Here is a 17,009-nt window from a genome sequence, read left to right on the forward strand (position 1 = left end):
CTTTATGTGATCAGCTATTGAATTATTATAATGTTACTATCTTAGTCATATTAATATATTGATGAAATCAATATAATTTATTACTATTCTTAATTATATTAATATATTGGTTGGAAAAAAAAAATGCATTAACCCAATCATAATTCATAGAACACATGACAAGACCTGCAGATCGAACTTAAGACAACTCTGTTTGGGTTATAACATAACTATATATTAATCTTCAAATTAAAGACGTTGGATTTCAAGTCCTCATGACTAGCAACGATTACATTAGAGAGAGAGAGATATTGGGCCATCGCAATCTGCAAACAACAAAGGAGGTCGGCCACGTCCACGTGAAGCCGACGGGCCTGTCTGAATCCAGTAGAGGAAATTAAATTTGCTTTTAATTACTTATATTTTCTTTCCCAATTAATTCAAAATCATCTCACTCAAATTCTTCATAAAAAATGAATTTGCCCTTCAAAAATTTAGATTAATACGACCATATATATAAGACCGAGTCTGCACATTTTTATTCATATCAGATCAATTTAATTCGATTAATTTTTTTTCTAGTATGTTTGTCAAGAAAATTTATATTTTTGCTATTTCCAATTTTAAATTTGAAAGGGAGATAGAAATGCAATTGGCCGCACTTGCAGCACAAAGGAATGCATGTGGGCTTTTAATACATTTTTCCCTTACATATTATATTACATATATGCGCTCGTGCAGCGATGTAATGAAATTACAAAATTGCCCCCAGAAAGCATAAATTTATTGTACCTTTATTCACATTCTTTTACATTGCAATAGGTTAATTAAACACTGCCTATTTCTCCATACTCTGACATCGATCCATTCTCCCCTTCATCCCAATTGTTTCCTTAAACTGTCTATGGCAACAGAACAAACAAGCTGGGTTGATAATTAATTATGCATGCGATTAATCAAGAATTCTGGTGTTGTTGGATCCAGGTTGAGAAAGTATGTAGAGTATTCATGTCAGCCCTGTAATGTTTCTGTGTAAACTCAAGGAGGGTTGGCCACCTGAAGTCGGGATATTTTCTAGGATTATTGCTGTCCACCAGTTCATGTGGTGGCCTCACCACCTTATCCTTCTTTGGACACAGAAAGAAAGCAAGAGATTTCCTAGGACTCTCATGGTTCACCACTGCCCTGTGCAAACAGCTCTTGTATCTCCCATTTGAAAGTGCCTGTCCAAAAACCAAGTACATCAACTGTCAATCTAGTCAAAATTTGGGCATATCTAATAGGAATAAGATATGTTGTCACGTATTGACAATTAGTCACATACTACGGTCCACAGTAATTATTATATATAGAAACTTAAGAAAAATTGTGTGTACTGACAACTCTACTGCAATTCTTGTCATTATTAAATTTATTAACAAAATTAATTACGTGTTGTGTAATGATCTTACCATGAATGTGTCGCCTATGTTGACTACAAAAGCATCCAAGTTGGGACTAATGGACTGCCATTCGTCGTCCACAAACACTTGCAGTCCACCAACCGTGTCTTGGTGAAGGATAGTAAGTGATGTCGGATCACAGTGTGGTCCGGTGCCTAACGTCTGGTCTGGTTTTTGGCACGGTGGATAGTAGTTCAGTCTCATTATCGACTCATTTTCTTCAAAAAATTGTTTGAAATGATCCGGCCTGACGCCCAAGCTCATCCCCAATAGTTCCATGATCCCTAGAGAGAGTTTGCTCATGGCACTACAATAGTCTTGGTAGACTTTCCTGCAATTTTATGAGACTCCAATGATTGAGAATCTCGAAAGAAATGTATATTAGATACGTATACTTTATATGTCACTTGTGCAAGAAAAAAATCGATCAAATATAAAACAATGATGTGACATATATTATATATAGCAGTTTAATGCAGGTCTCACTGTTATGCTGCATGTACTATTTCGTGTTGTGATACTAATGCAATCTTGTAAACGGCTCGTACGAGTGAACATTAATTTGATAAGATTTTAACTTTTCGTTCGTACCCCGAGTGGGCAAAATCTTCACCCAAGCTCCTCTTGAAGTACTCTTCCACAATGTGAGATGAGTCTTGTTGTGCCGAGTATTGAAAAGAAAGAGTTTCCTTCCATGGAAGTTTGGAAGAGAACCTTCCGGTGAAGCTACTAGCATACCCACAAAGCTCTCCTACCTTCCTTAGAGCCCTTTGCTTCTCATGAAGGGTTTGCTCGAAGAAACGGTCCATATGATGATGAGCGTGAGATATGAGATCGGTACTAACACCATGATTCCCTACTAGAAAGAAACCGTGCTTTCGACATGCCTCCCCCACAAGCTGGGACGCTCGTTTGGCGGCAGTAAGGTTTCCAGACAGGAATTCGCCTAGGTCTATGAGTGGCACATGAAGCTCTGGTGGGTCGGCACGAGGCCTCTCGTGGACGGGCCATATGAATTGGGGCGGTATGTCAAATTGGTGTTGCAAGATTGTTGCATCGAAAACTAATGTCTTATGCTGGTCGTCTTTGTGTGTGGGGGGCTGAGACACAGATAGCCCGTTTGTGACCGTATAGTTGATAGTCATTGCATGAAGTGATTTGAGTTGTAGGGGGTTGGGAAAGTGAGTTTTGTGGAATGTTTACAAGGAAATATATGGGGAGAGAAAAGAAGGGGGGTGAGAGGAAAGTTGAGAGTTGTGATAAAGGAAAAGCCAAGACCGTTTATTGGGGAAATAGGTGAACAAAACTTGGAATCTTTATAGTCTCCCTCCCAATGTGTTTCCAACACAAACAACCAAAGGGGGGTGTCTGTAAGGAAGGGATGAATAGGAACTATAATTGCAAAAGAGGACTCCAATTTAAATGAATTTAGACAATGGTCCACCATCGTTTGTCACTTTCAATGTCGATGGAAAAGTCTTTCCCAATGGCTTTGACGTTTCCTTTGGGAGTGATGTCAAATAAATTAGAAAAGACAATCTTTAAAATGAAATTATATCAAATTAAATAAATTATTATCAGGGTTTTTTAAAAAAAAGAGATATTTATAGCACTATATATATGTTTGGAGAATCAATCATTTCTATTCTAGTAAAATTTTAGTCATATAATGTCAATTTTTTTCAAGATTAAGAACTTTCGTGTAATAAAAGATATTATATTCGAGTTCCACTTATATATATACATAGGTGTTTGTCAAATTTCATAGTAATTTTCAATTTGTGAATTTTCAATGTGTTTTGATATAAAATTATTGATGTAGTCAACAAAGAATTTTAGGCTTTCCCCCATTTTGTTTCCAAGATGGCAATAGTTGTGCAAGATTAATATGGTGCATCTCGAATAACTTTCAGAGTCGGAGTCCTCCATCAGTGGGGACACATCAGATCATTTTGCGTCTGTATGTAGAAACGAGGTCACATGCCTGTTCCAAACCCCTTATTTGGGAGGCTGATGATGTAGGCCCACACGAGTAGCTTATAAGTTCCAAATTCTTCTCTCCTTAACAAAGCCCCTCTTAGACAGTGAGGCATCAGTCGAAGTACAACTCCATCAAAAATAAAACATCAAATTAGAATAGAAGGTTCAAGCATGTTTTTTTGTCATGAAAAATGAAAAATTCCCACCTCCAAAAATGTCTAAATTCGAATCACCCACATAGATTAAATTGCTATCATAAGAAATTATTAAAAAAATTCTAGACCTACTAATTATCTGGTCATTACATTACAAGAATAACTTATTTATATATATAGTATGTATCTTCTGATGTCGTTGTATCATTAACATTTCAATTAATAAACACAAGATAAATTTTTTGAAAAGGTTAGAGATGACATTTCCTAGTGAAGAAGGAGACAAGACAAGCTGGGGTCATAATATTTGATGTTCCACAATCACATGATAGTCTTTTCAGGTGGCCATCTCTGTTCCCAAAACCCTCTTCTTGCCTTAAACTTTCGTGCCAATTTTATAGTATCAAAAAACGTAGTTGACACGAGACGTTCCTACAAGCTATCTATATATGAACAACGTTATCAATCTTGTCCTCACAAAAATACACCATCATAAATTCTAGCTTACCTCGTTCCATCAATTTCCAAGGATTTTGTTTCTATTCGACTAACTTTTATTAATTGTAAAGGTGCTGAACAAACCACATCGACTTATATATGGATCGAATTTAAATTTTTGAGAGTCTATACTACGTTCAGAATCTTGTGCAACATTCGCTCAATTTCGAATAATAAAGAGGATGTGTATTCGAATCCCACATATGTGAGTGAATAGTTTACTTTTCATAATAGTGTCTTATTTATTTATTTATTTTGAATATATTTATTAATTTAAAAATATCAAAATATTGAATTAGTCTTTTAAATTTGAATGCAATGGATGATATTGTAATTAACCAAATCTTATTTTAAAAAAAAAAAAAGAAAAAGTTGGATCATGTTAAGTCTTACTCTCACCAATTTATATTTAAATCACGGGTTCTGGTCCTAATATGGATATATGTATTTATCTAATTTATTTGAGTTTGTTCTTCATTGTTGTCTGTAGTGAGTAATTATTGATAGATAATAATATGTAATTATCGCTTAATTTTTGGGGGGAAAAATACATAGTGACTTAAACTCACCAATTTTTATTTATTTTTTTATAGTATGCGATTCATTACATTATTCAATATTTAAATTTAAAAACTAATTCAATACCCGATAATTCAAACCAACATATATATTCAAATGAGACAAAGAAATAAAAACTACTATAACAATAAACATACGCTCATATTCGTTGGATTCGAAACCACAACCTTTGGTCGTAAGGTCTGGACGGTATCAATTTTTATTTGTGAGAGGTTGTTACAACTTATCCAAAAATGCTTCTTGTTGTCTAATTCTTTGACCTTTATATATGGATGTGGTTCCAATTGTTGTTTGTCATTAGTCTTAGGAATGTGCACAAATGCACTTCACCATTTGTTTACTTAAGCAACTTATCCTGAACAAGACTTACCAAAACAACTTGCTCTGTTTTTGCGTAACTTTTACATTCTTAAAATTAACAAGAATAATACAAATAGTTTATTATAAATAATGTTTTATTGATTCTTTTTATTTTTTTTTCTAAATTTCTTGAAAATAAAGTGCCACAATAACTTGAGGATATCAAGAAATTTTATTCATAATTTTCTCATTGATATTTTACTTTATAAAATTAGTTGAAATAAGCTGCCATAGCTTACACATTTATATCCGTTGAGGTAACGATGCAACGACAACATTTTTAAAAATACGTAGAAATAAAGTAACGCAATTAGGAGCATCAAAGGGTTCTAATTATCGTCAAACAGACAGATTCTTTAATTAGTACCAAAATGTAGCTAATGTGGAGACAATCTTTCACTCTATGCCATTTGCATTGGTTGAAGAATGCAAAAAACGACTCCACTTTAAAGATAAGTAATATCAAATCAAAAACTTTCTCGAAAATCTGTACTATAATTCACTAATTTAATCACAAACAGTTGTGCATTAAGAGAGATGATCCGACGCCACCAACGACAAGACCATCTCTTCTAATCTTTTTCGGCACAAATGCACTGTTGGTTGGTAGGTTTAAACAGTTGAATCCCTATTTCTTCTTCTCTTGGGACAGGATCATTGTACCAAACAACTATGTAATGAGAATTAGTGCAGATGTAAAAGGAGTTACACCTGAAGCATTTCACCTTAATCACTTCAACCTTTTAGCTATGTCCCACCTTTTTTCCTGTAGCTAAAACTTGATTACCTGTTTTTGTCTGAACAAGAACACAAGTTCCAAATATTTTATCTCCTTCACAAAACATCGGAGTGATGGGGGTATAATCCGCCTTAAGAAAGAAGGACAAAAATGCCCTTCTTTTAGGGTAAAAAGCATAAAAAATGTCACAAGATCCGCATAGATAAAGTCGGGTTGGGTTGGGCACAACTGATGTGTATGTCGCTTCGCCACACGATCTTTGACAGTAGAAGCTCCAAGATGAAACCACGTGGCCCATTTGGTGAAGTACATTTGGGCATATAAATACCTTAATTTCTAGAGCATTTATGGTATGACACGTTTATTGTTTCTACCTCATTTATTATTTGAGATTGTCTATTTTTCATCTCCAACTAACTTGATCATCGAAGGGTTTTAGCCCGGGATGATCTCGGCTAGCCTAATGTGCTTGATTCTTCTCAAGGACCACCTCGACATCTGAGACCTATATAGCCAGCTCGAGCACCTGCACTGAAGAGATTGCATATTCAAGCCGTATCATGAGACGTTCTAAAGTTTACAAGTTGATGATATTCTAAAAAGACAAAAGAGAATATTAGAACATAACCGTAGCAATCAGTTTTCAATCGAGCATCCAATAACTTACTCGTTCTAGTTTCAGGTTACTCAAAGTCATAATCCCATTCAAATTGATAAACGGTCACTACAAGTCGTAAAACTAGGATCCTAAATAGGTAAAATTGCAAAATTAGTCCTGTATGTTTGGGGGTTGGCAAAATTGATCCCGTAACTATGAGACTGGCAATTTTAGTCCTTTATGTTCAAAATTTGTAGCAATTTTGGTCCTTTCGGCCAAAAGTGATCGGAAATTAACAAATCAAATTGGGGATTAGGGTTTCGGCGACAAATGAACATTACTACACAAGTAGCATCCTACGTGGATGCTGACGTGACAAAAAAAGGTTAACATCCACCAAGCCGGTCGTTGGAATTTTTTTTCCGGCGCATCCCCGGCCACGCGTACCACCACTAAACTCGCCATCCTACGCTGATTCCAACCCTATAGCATGTGTTTCAATCAGAGTTCAAACATGCCCCCAATTGTTGATTATAGTCTTATCCTAAAACCTAGATTTATTTTCTTTCTCTTCTCGATTCACCACCGTCCGACCTACCCACTGTTCGAGACCACCACCAATCAACTCCCCATCCTCCGGCGAGTTAATTGCATCCAAGTCCATCTATTTTAATCAACTATTCGGTCGGTTCTCTTTGTTTTCATTTTCGCCACTTTTTCTCCGCGTCCATCATTGATTTTTCCGTCATATCTCCGTCACCAACGATCATCTCACTGGCGGACCAACACCCTTGTGTTCGCTCCCCATGGCACACACATCCCTCCGATCAGTTTCCGTCAACGGTACATCCACGTCATGGCCTCATCATTGGTTGAATTCTCCTTTATGTTTTTATTTAGTGGCAATTTTAGTCCTATATGTTTTAGTGTAGTAGCAATTTTGGTCCTTCCGACCAGAATTACCAGTCAGCAGCCACGTAAGATGTCACGTGTTTAAGTTGAGACCAGTTGGCAACCGAAACCCTAAGCCCCAATTTATCTGGCTAATTTTTGGGTAACTTTGACCGAAAGGACCAAAATTGCCACTAAATGAAAACATATAGGACTAAAATTGTCAGTTCAGTAGTTGTAGGACTAATTTTACCACCCCTAGATCACATCCGTCACATACTCCATCAGTTCCCATCGGCAGTACTTCTTGCTATATATATACACAATATATAAAAATAGCACAGAAGAGACAAGATTTGGGTGGGGGATGAAGGGAGGTCCACCGGTGGAGGCAACTAACATGGTGGTGGAGTGGCTGAGGCTGTGGCTCCAATTTCATGCCGACATATAGTGGGGCAAATGAGCTTTGCTCAAGAACAAATCGCATGAAACGGACAGACAGACAGACCAAGCAAAGACTTGGATCTTAACACTAACACTGTACTTTAACAGAAAAAGCATGTCATCGGGCGCTACTGCTCCCACAGACAAATAAAGTGTTATTATCTCTTTATTGACTCAAAGTCTAGAAGGATAATCACTACTAAAAAGAAAAACTAGAAGGATTGTCACTATTTTGATGCAGGAAGATAGATACGATACGGTACAATTATGACCATACAATAAACTAAAAAAGAAATTATAGTATAAGACACAATTTCAAGCTAAAAATAAATAATTGTGAGAACTGATATAACTTCCTTACAAATATTCTTTTTTATGCTTAAAAAGTTCATTAAAATTGTTTGTTAGTGTAATTTCTTAAAGTCAAGGGGTGCCTGTGTAATTATGCCTTATTTGTTTGGTGGGTCTGGTGAGTTAACTTTGGTCTCATTACAAATGGGGAGCAAAGACAATCTCCTAGTAGATTACAGATCTTGGGCTGGATATCTGGGGCTATGTGGATGGGAAATGGTTTCCAAAGTGTTGTCTTGTTTAGGTGAAGTGTGTTTGGACAAAATATAGAAAGATTTCACGAGGGGGACACGTGAAGTTGTTGGTTACTTTCAGACTAAACACTGTTGGGTTCTAAAACTGACATGGCCCCTACACTGGGAAAAGGTATCAAACCTTTTGTCATAAACAAGACCACTATAATTTTACCCAAAACACTATCTTGATAAAGTTAAAAGAAAATAATATCTTAAGCAACGACGCAGCAGTATAGACCAACAGTCTGCGTCATATTAGTACTATGCTAACTGATCAAAACTAATCAAAGGCTCTGCATCCGTTTAAGTAGGTTGAAGCTCAACGGGCATGCAACTTCAAGACAGAAAATCGTAAAAACTGCATAAAGGTTCAACAAAAGGGTTTCTATAGTCATAATTCGAATAAGTTACGTATATTACATGGAGATATACAATTAGTCATCATCTCGTATACATGTTTGTCTATTAAAGATAAACACTAAACTAACAAATTTAATCATTGAATATTTCTAGTAATAGGTGTAAAATTCCGACCTATTGCTGCAGTTTGGAAAATGAAAATGTTGCTCTATGTGATGACTGTTGGTTGTTCCCTTCCGGTGAATTCTTTCAACTTCGATGTAGATAACGCCAGATCTAACAAAATTGACAAACGTATATTAAGAAACGTAAAGAAACAATAACAGGAAACACGAAAACAGAAGAATAAAGACCTAACCTATTAAAGGCTTCAGCGCTGTTTGTGCATCCACATTGTGTTTAGATGCATCCGGCTCGAACTGTTCAATATATACTCGAACGGTTGCACCAGCGGACCCAGTACCCTGTAATATACTTAATCATTTCATTCACCAAGAGAAAGGAAAAAAAGACACTAAGCAAAAGATCAAAGGCAATACGGACCGATAACCGGAATATGATCCTTGATCCATCAGTGAATACGAAACGAACTCCTTGCTTGGAAACGACACTTCCATCCACCTGAGGGAAAATGAAACACTCATGTTACCAGCGCGAATCATAGTGGCCAAGTGATTTTTCCTATATGTGAGAGAAACTTAAGTTCTCTAAGAAGCTTCAACTTACGGGATCTGTGTAGGTGAAGTCGTCCGCAAAGTGAAGGGTGTAGCTTCCTGCAATAAAATAACACATTCAACATTAGGTAGAGAGGAAATCTAGCTCAGGCCAGACTTGGCCAAACCCAAGTACTTATATGATGAGTGCATTACACATACTATATGATCAATATATAGTTCAAGGAGTACTGTTTATAGGATAAGTATAATAAAATATCATATGTAATTGATTATGTGTAAAGAGTTCCTCAGCCAACTTGGCAAAACAATGATTAACGCTTACCATACTTATCGCCTGCTTTGCTTTTAGAAACTAAATCTCGTAGATACTCTATCATCTTATTAGCCCCTTCTGATTCACATTCCTGCACATAGCACATACAAAAATTGGTATTACCTTGGCGGCACAAAGCGTACACGAGATGGACTCACAAAGAATTGAAAATTGGCAAAACTAGCCTCGTAATCATATCTGGAAAAGAAGTTTCTCCCGTAAGTGGCCCAATGCTCGTTCACAACATCAGATACAGAAATCAACTTTTCTCCAGGTTTCTTGTCCTTGTTTCTATAAGCAATTATTGACAACCATGCTAACACAGCCCTGTGATTCAGTAATATTTGAGTCATCGATGAGGCTTCGAAGAGAATGGCTCACAAAACGCGCAATACTGTTAGACGCTTATTAAGACAGTGAATTATTTAAATTGCTGAGTGTGTTTTATTTTATGGGATCAACTTTTTCAGAGTAAGGCTGGTGTTAAAAGTATCCAAGCACTAAGTAGATTAATATCAACCATTGGATTTCTGTATATAGAAATGGATGAGAATGTACAAACCATATCCCATCTTTCTCACGGATGTGGTCAGAGCCCGTTCCAAAACTTTCTTCCCCACAAATTGACAATTTTCCTTCATCCATTAGATTCCCGAAAAATTTCCATCCAGTGGGCACCTAAAGCAAATAAATCATTCAGAAGGATAGGTTATTTAAAACAAAAGAATTTTGCACACATACCAAGTATAACAAAAACGAGCTGTAATACAACTATTATGGAGTTGAAACCTCATAAAAAGGAAGATTTAACTTCTCAGCCACACGATCCAAAGCACCACTTGTAGGCATGGATCGAGCCAAACCCTGTGAAATTACATAAACCTGTGAATTTATGAGCGCTATGGAGAGAAAAAATTAAGAGTTTTCAAACCTTCGGGCCAGTCTTAAAATATGGGATGGTTTCTTGTGCGTTGGCAGCAATGATTGCAACAGAATCTGAAGGAGTAACAAAAAATGCTCTCCCAAGAATCATGTTTCTGTCACCATCTCCTAAAGAAGGATGAAATTGATAACTTTATATGTTTTTTTCTGCATATTCTGCGGTTTCAGGAAATATTTAAGGAAAAGACTGGATAGCAGACAAATACAAGATGGATAAAGGAAGAACTTAACACCAGTCAAAAACTCTTGAAAGATTTCATTTAAAACTGGAAGACATTATTTATAGAATATTCACTTAATGCTTGCGAATCTACGATATAAAAAAAGGTAAGCAGGAAAAGACTTTGATCTTTCGGCCTTACACTTGTATATCAGGTTTGGGCCCAGACGGAACTTTTGTTGATCTTTTTCCTATTCGATTTGCTCAAGCTTACAAATCAATTTTATCACACAGAATGCCCTCACTGATTGTAATTTGCACTAAATGAAAGCAGATAAAAATGCTGAAAATAACCACCTAAACGTACCATCACTTGCAGCTCCAAAATCAGGTCCATTCTCTCCATACAGTACATCAACCAAATCCTTGGCATATCTGTTCTCCAGAGCAACAAATGAATAATTAGTGATGCTTTGTTTGGGAATCAAATGTAACTCATCATAAGCATCAGTACTAACGTGAGATTAGGATCTGGATGACCATGTCCAAAATCTTCTAATGGCACTCCGTTTGAAATGGAATCCTGCAAGTTGAGGAGAAAGTTTATATGGAAGAATCATGCACTGCTTACTAGTGTCAATAATTAGAAGGGTAACAAGCATACTGGGCTAGCTCCTAGCTTGTCCACAAAGATTGGTTTAGCGTAAGCACCGGTAACAGCATGCATGGCATCAAATATGAACCTGAGAAACGTGTATACGCCATGATGAGTGTGCTTCTTCCACCATATATTGAACTTATCAAATGCAATTGATAGTCAAGACAGACAAAACAAGCAGATCTTGTAAGAGAAAAAATTCAATGACCAGAAGATCTTAAAATGTTATAGCAGACTCAAGTGTTAGACGACGTGTATCAGACTGTAGTTTATAAAAATTGAACTAATATACAAGTGACAATACATGTTTCCTTCAAAAGCCACAAATGAAAACTTGTACTTTGGAGACTCTGAAGCCTGCCACTGTTTTGTTATTTAAACTCATGACCTTTTCTATGCTCACATCAGTTTATTTAGATAGAAAAGTTTCCTCTCTTTCAAAAAAGAAAGTATTTGAATAACACATGACCCGTTTATTGAGCATTAGTTTAGGAAAACCTGTTCTAGGTTATCTATCTGCTCTTCTTTTACTTTCAATGTTTCAAACTTTCATAAGAGAAACCATCTCCTCAAAAATCAAAGAAAACAGACACTATTATACTGCACTGCAAGATTTACAAGGAATGAGAAAAGAAAAAAGTGAGAGTGCTTCAGAATTCAGATCCCATCCTTCCCAGATGAAATAAATCAAACACGAGAAGTTTGCAGTACAAAAGGTTAGATCAATCATTCCTTCTGTTTTGCGTTCTAAGATTTGGAATACGCTAATTACAAATCCATACCAGAGATTAGCAAAACATAAAAGATTCACCAAAGCACATGATAAAATAGGAATGGAACAAACAAATATGAGTGTCAACTATGAAGCAGAATACGTGTATACCTGAAATCCGACCGTGAAAGCAGGCTCCTGATAAGCGAAAAATCAAATACATTCTGCAGAAGATCTTGCAAAATTGTCAATGTGAAAAAAAAAAAGTTACAGTTTTCCATTAACGGCCTTGAAAAGTTTATGTCGAGCTGCTCACCTCCATAAGCTCCAAATAATCAGCTACCGGATCGACTACTTCTACACTAAAAGCCCCATAGTCTACTCGACCAAGACGGGAGAGATCAACATCAGGAATGTCTCCCATTTTTATTTCAGAGATCTGCACAGCGCTAAGGCAAGTCAAATGGAGATGCCAAAGTAATTAATTGTTCGACTGGATTCAGATTTTTCTGGTAAAGATTATAAAAAAAAAACCAACACCTCAGCAAATACTTAATCAATGTAATTTGATAAAGGCTCTATCTACAGATTGTCTTTTCACCAGTAGACCAGAAAGTCATCTCTTAAGGATTGAACTGGGCTGAGCACCAACAGAGTGTAAGCAAAAACTTATTGTTGATTAATGCCCAAGATTTTAAACAAGAGACTAGCCAGTTTTAATAAGTATCAGAACTATACGTCTCTTTCTTCCTCAAAGTATTAATATCCTTTCTTTAATAATGTTTGTTGTCAGCAAACTCAATAGAATATGATCAATCCTTTTTCTTATTGTTAGTGTTAAGTATTGGACCTACAATTTTCTCTGTTTAACATGAACTGAAAAATCTTTGCTTCTATGAATTCTACTGCAATCATTTCTTTTGTCCTAATCGAAGGAAGTCTCATATTTCTTCATATGAATGGATGGATGTATCGCTTCATATGTTATGTACAAAATTGATATTTCGACACAACGTTGTTTAAAAGCAAGGAACATCCTACTAAAATCAACTCAGAATGAAACAGCTCTATGCAAGAACAAACACAGGATCAGTTACATACAGAAAGCGTGTTGCCATAAATCTTGTCAGTTATAGACTCTGGTGCAGGTTGGCCACTGCTGTAATTGAACTGCAAACCAGAAATTCAAAAGACCAATTCAACATTCGTAGAATAATATGTTCTAGAGACTAAAAGAGATCAATGACTAGCACGCTCAAAAATCATCTTTGCAAGAAGAAAATATATGCAATGTCTGAAAAAAGTTCATGCGTAATACACCTTGATACCCCAATCATAATCGGGACCACCAGGATTATGACTTGCACTCATTATAAAACCACCATTAGCCTGCAGTGACAAGTAGAAGCAACAAATCACAAATTAGAGCACTTACAGGAAAAGTATAAACAAAATAAAGAAGGGAGAGGAGTGATCATTGCCTTTCTCTTCCTTATCATAGCAGAAACGGCTGGTGTAGACATTATACCATCCCTGTAGTCACAAAATTTAGCTTCCTACTTTTATCACCCACAATATGAAGACTATAGAGAAACAATGAGTGTCTGAGTGCAACATGTGTTCATTGGGTAAATAGCAATTGCCGCGGCCTAAGCCCGCTCATAGAGGTGAATTGTAAATTGGGAACCAGCATTACAGTACCAATTTTGACATGCAATGGGGTAGCTTCTAAAAGACTAGACGATATCACAATTATTAATAAGGAGAAGTTTATATATGCTCTCTTTTAAAACAGAAATATTGAAGAATTCAGAAAAACAGAAAGAGGACAAACCAAGTGCATAAACACAATTCAGTTACATAGAATTTAAGTTCTTGAATGAGAGAAACTCACATGCCAACCAAGACTTGTCCAACTCCATTACCAGCCGCAATTTTAATAATTATCTGCATTTCAAAATTTAGCCACATCAGCATTGAGAGCAACGCCATATTGAACTACTGAAAAATATCAAAAAATCTAATCTTGAAACTTGAACCTGTGCAGCCTCTCTGTTGAAATATCTACCATCACCCCCTAAAATCAAAACTCCGTTCTTGTAATCTTCCGGAGGCAATGAATCAAATAATGCCTTCAATTCACAGCCAAAACCATCATCAGTCACAACCACAAATCATAAGGATAATATGTGCCCATACTCTTTATCATCATCATAAACCACTATCTTGCAAATAATTTTTGTCAAGAAATCATTTAACTGCTTGAGAATTTAAACTGTCAAACCTGAATCCAATTGGCGAGATAATTTTCTTGCATGAACACTTTCACCTAACAGGCAAAATAATCAACCAATCAAATAGCAATTCGAGTATCACTGATTCTCCAAACATGATGAACCAATATGGCAATCATAAACATAAAGAGAAAAAGATTTTACCTTCTTCCGAAGGCCGCTTGTACCAGTCTTCTGACCCTCAAATGGCTGTGTGGGTACAGTCTTAATCTAAAAAAAGAAAGAGAGGACGAGAGATAATGCAACAATCAATCACCGCCACGCATCAATTTAGCCATAAATTGGACAACCCACTTCAACATAAGAACACAAACACATAAATATACGTTGCTAAGCAAGATTTACCCTGAGTTCCTGATCAATTGTCGTGGGAGGAGAACTGGACGCTGAGGAGGCCTTAACGGTGACAGAAGAGGAAACTTGTGAAGCATTCTTGAAAGAAAGGTTGGAGAAAAGAGGAATGGGGTTGAGAAAAGAGATTGATTTAATGGGGTGTGAAAAAGTTGAATCATTGTTGGCATTAGAATTCTTGAATTTTCTTGATAACAAAGAGGAGGGTCTTGAAGCTAGGGAGTTCAAAGCCATGTCTAATATGCACCCGCGGTTGTAAAAGAATCAAGAATGCATTGTATAATCGAGGGTTCTTGAAATCTTTTTGTGTTCTTCTTTCTTTTTTTTTCTTTTTATTTTTTGGTTTCTTATTCTTGTTTAGGAGCGGAATTTATGAATGGTGGTGGAGTAAATGTGATTAAGAATTTGAGTTTTTTAAGGAAGGGAAAGATGAGAGAGAATTCACGTGCTTGATTCTGGGAAGTCGAGAGATTAATTGGCTGCCACATTTGGCACCCACAAGAGATTGCTTTATCTATGAGTTTTTGGGCTCTATGGTTTTCATTCACCTGCCCCACGTGAAACTGTTGCTTTCTTCATTTCCTTCCACCTGTTCAAACGCTCTATTATATTATTGAATCACTTATTTGTAATATATTAATTTTTTATTTAAGTAATATATTATTTTAATTAATATATTAATATAATTAAAAATATTAACAAATTACATCATTTCTATCAATAAACGAGATAAACACTCATATAAAGTTAGACAAATACACATATATATTGTGATACTCAAACACGCAATTTCAACTTTATTTATGAGATCTTAACCTCAACTTTAAATAAACATCATTGGTAGTATGTTAATATTTTTAAATATATTTTTTTAATTGATTTTGCTTAAATATTAAAATATTTTTTCAACTATATTTCTCATTTTAAAAGCATTCAATATATATAAATGGCTCGTATATATATTTTGAAAATTTTATAGATAAATAAGTTACGATAGTCATTTTTTATATATCTTTTATATAATAATTTACCTTAATTGATGGAAATTTTACGGAAATCTAATGGATGAAGGAAAATTTTCAATTTGTGGGGAAGAAAGCTTAGGAACGGATTCTGACCACATCCATGAGAAAATATGGGATATGGTTTGTACATTCTCATCCATTTATATATATAAAAATCCCACCGTTAATATTCAGAACTTTTAATTATAGATGCTCAATTTAATCATGCAATAATTTTTAGTTTTTTTTGTCTATTTACTATTTTCGATACTTTTATCACCAGTCTTACTATTTTTTGGAAATATTCATTAGTGACTCAAATATTACTCAAATAAAACTTGTTCGAGCTTTATTGAGCTTAAAAACTTTGTTTTGATTTCAATAATTCAATCGAATTTTAGATGAGTGTCAATCTACTCTAACATAAGTTGAGCTTTGAGTACCTTGAATTTTTCTTTTACATATTTTGTTATACTAGTAAAATACACACGCAACAATTTTAATTTTTTTATATCAATTTATTTTTTCTTTCACCACCTTAGGTAATGTAAAAATACGTAACATTTTCTAACGATAAAACTATTGATACTAAAACTTGATTATAAAATGAATGCTAACTCAATATTTATACATTTATCTTTTCAAAAGAACGGTCGAGATTAATCTTCATGTTGCGATTCAAATACTCTTTTAAAAATATTTAAAATACTATAAAAGTTTCTATACTTACATAGAACTTTTTTATTTGTCTAAAGACTTGTATTCATAAACTTTTGTATTTATATAAAATATTCCAATTTTTTAAATATTTTTAATTTCGTATTGCATCGGTGCTTTTAATATTAACCTTTATATATTCACTAACGTTTTGAAAACACGTCATTTTGGAGACTTGTTTATATATATATATATATATATATATATTTCTCTTAATTTTTTCTAAAAAAATAAAAAAGAGATTATACGTTATAATTTCAAGAAATAAAAAATTCAAAATCGAGCAATGTACGTAATGTAATATTAATTCTTATCAAAATTTGTGTACCTATATTCTACCTTTTATTAAACTCGCTTTATTTAAAAAAAATTATATTGATATCTAATATATTTTTCATAAAAAAATATTATTAAGAATTATAATACTTAAAAGAAGTTTTCTAATTTTGTTTTGCCCCACAAATCAATATAATAATAATGTTGCAATAAGTATTACAATAATTAAATTTAAGCTATTTTAAAATTTAAATTGTAATATTAATTTTAAAAATATCCTCCATGTCTCTAGC

General features: G+C 34.8%; 2 protein-coding genes across 4 annotated transcripts; both read right to left on the bottom strand.

Annotated features, from left to right (window-relative positions):
* Positions 1-642: 642 nt before the first annotated feature.
* LOC105179243 (gibberellin 20 oxidase 1-D) lies at positions 643-2,714 on the bottom strand. Its single transcript, XM_011102846.2, has 3 exons — positions 2,013-2,714; positions 1,431-1,752; positions 643-1,202 (listed from the first exon to the last, which is right to left on the bottom strand). The coding sequence occupies exons 1-3, from the start codon at positions 2,564-2,566 to the stop codon at positions 936-938; spliced, it is 1,143 nt and encodes a 380-aa protein (XP_011101148.1). The 5' UTR covers positions 2,567-2,714; the 3' UTR covers positions 643-935.
* A 2,872-nt stretch (positions 2,715-5,586) lies between these two features.
* On the bottom strand, positions 5,587-15,298 carry LOC105179246 (phosphoglucomutase, chloroplastic). 3 transcript variants are annotated; one of them, XM_011102850.2, is made up of 23 exons: positions 14,714-15,298; positions 14,513-14,578; positions 14,359-14,403; positions 14,114-14,206; positions 13,969-14,021; positions 13,556-13,607; positions 13,395-13,463; positions 13,176-13,244; positions 12,391-12,513; positions 12,246-12,298; positions 11,369-11,447; positions 11,223-11,287; positions 11,072-11,139; positions 10,534-10,652; positions 10,392-10,466; positions 10,165-10,280; positions 9,788-9,929; positions 9,612-9,693; positions 9,339-9,385; positions 9,156-9,233; positions 8,971-9,076; positions 8,787-8,888; positions 5,587-6,258 (listed from the first exon to the last, which is right to left on the bottom strand). In XM_011102850.2, exons 1-22 carry the CDS (start codon positions 14,951-14,953, stop codon positions 8,821-8,823), a joined length of 1,908 nt encoding a protein of 635 aa, XP_011101152.1. In that variant the 5' UTR covers positions 14,954-15,298; the 3' UTR covers positions 5,587-6,258; positions 8,787-8,820. The 3 variants fall into 3 exon arrangements, with proteins under 3 accessions (XP_011101152.1, XP_011101151.1, XP_011101150.1); XM_011102849.2 differs by having other exon boundaries at positions 5,587-6,263; XM_011102848.2 differs by lacking the exon at positions 5,587-6,258 and having other exon boundaries at positions 8,622-8,888; positions 14,714-15,297.
* Positions 15,299-17,009: the final 1,711 nt, after the last annotated feature.

The sequence above is a fragment of the Sesamum indicum genome, unplaced genomic scaffold, assembly GCF_000512975.1.
Source record: "Sesamum indicum cultivar Zhongzhi No. 13 unplaced genomic scaffold, S_indicum_v1.0 scaffold00128, whole genome shotgun sequence".
In the NCBI taxonomy this organism is placed as follows: domain Eukaryota; kingdom Viridiplantae; phylum Streptophyta; class Magnoliopsida; order Lamiales; family Pedaliaceae; genus Sesamum; species Sesamum indicum.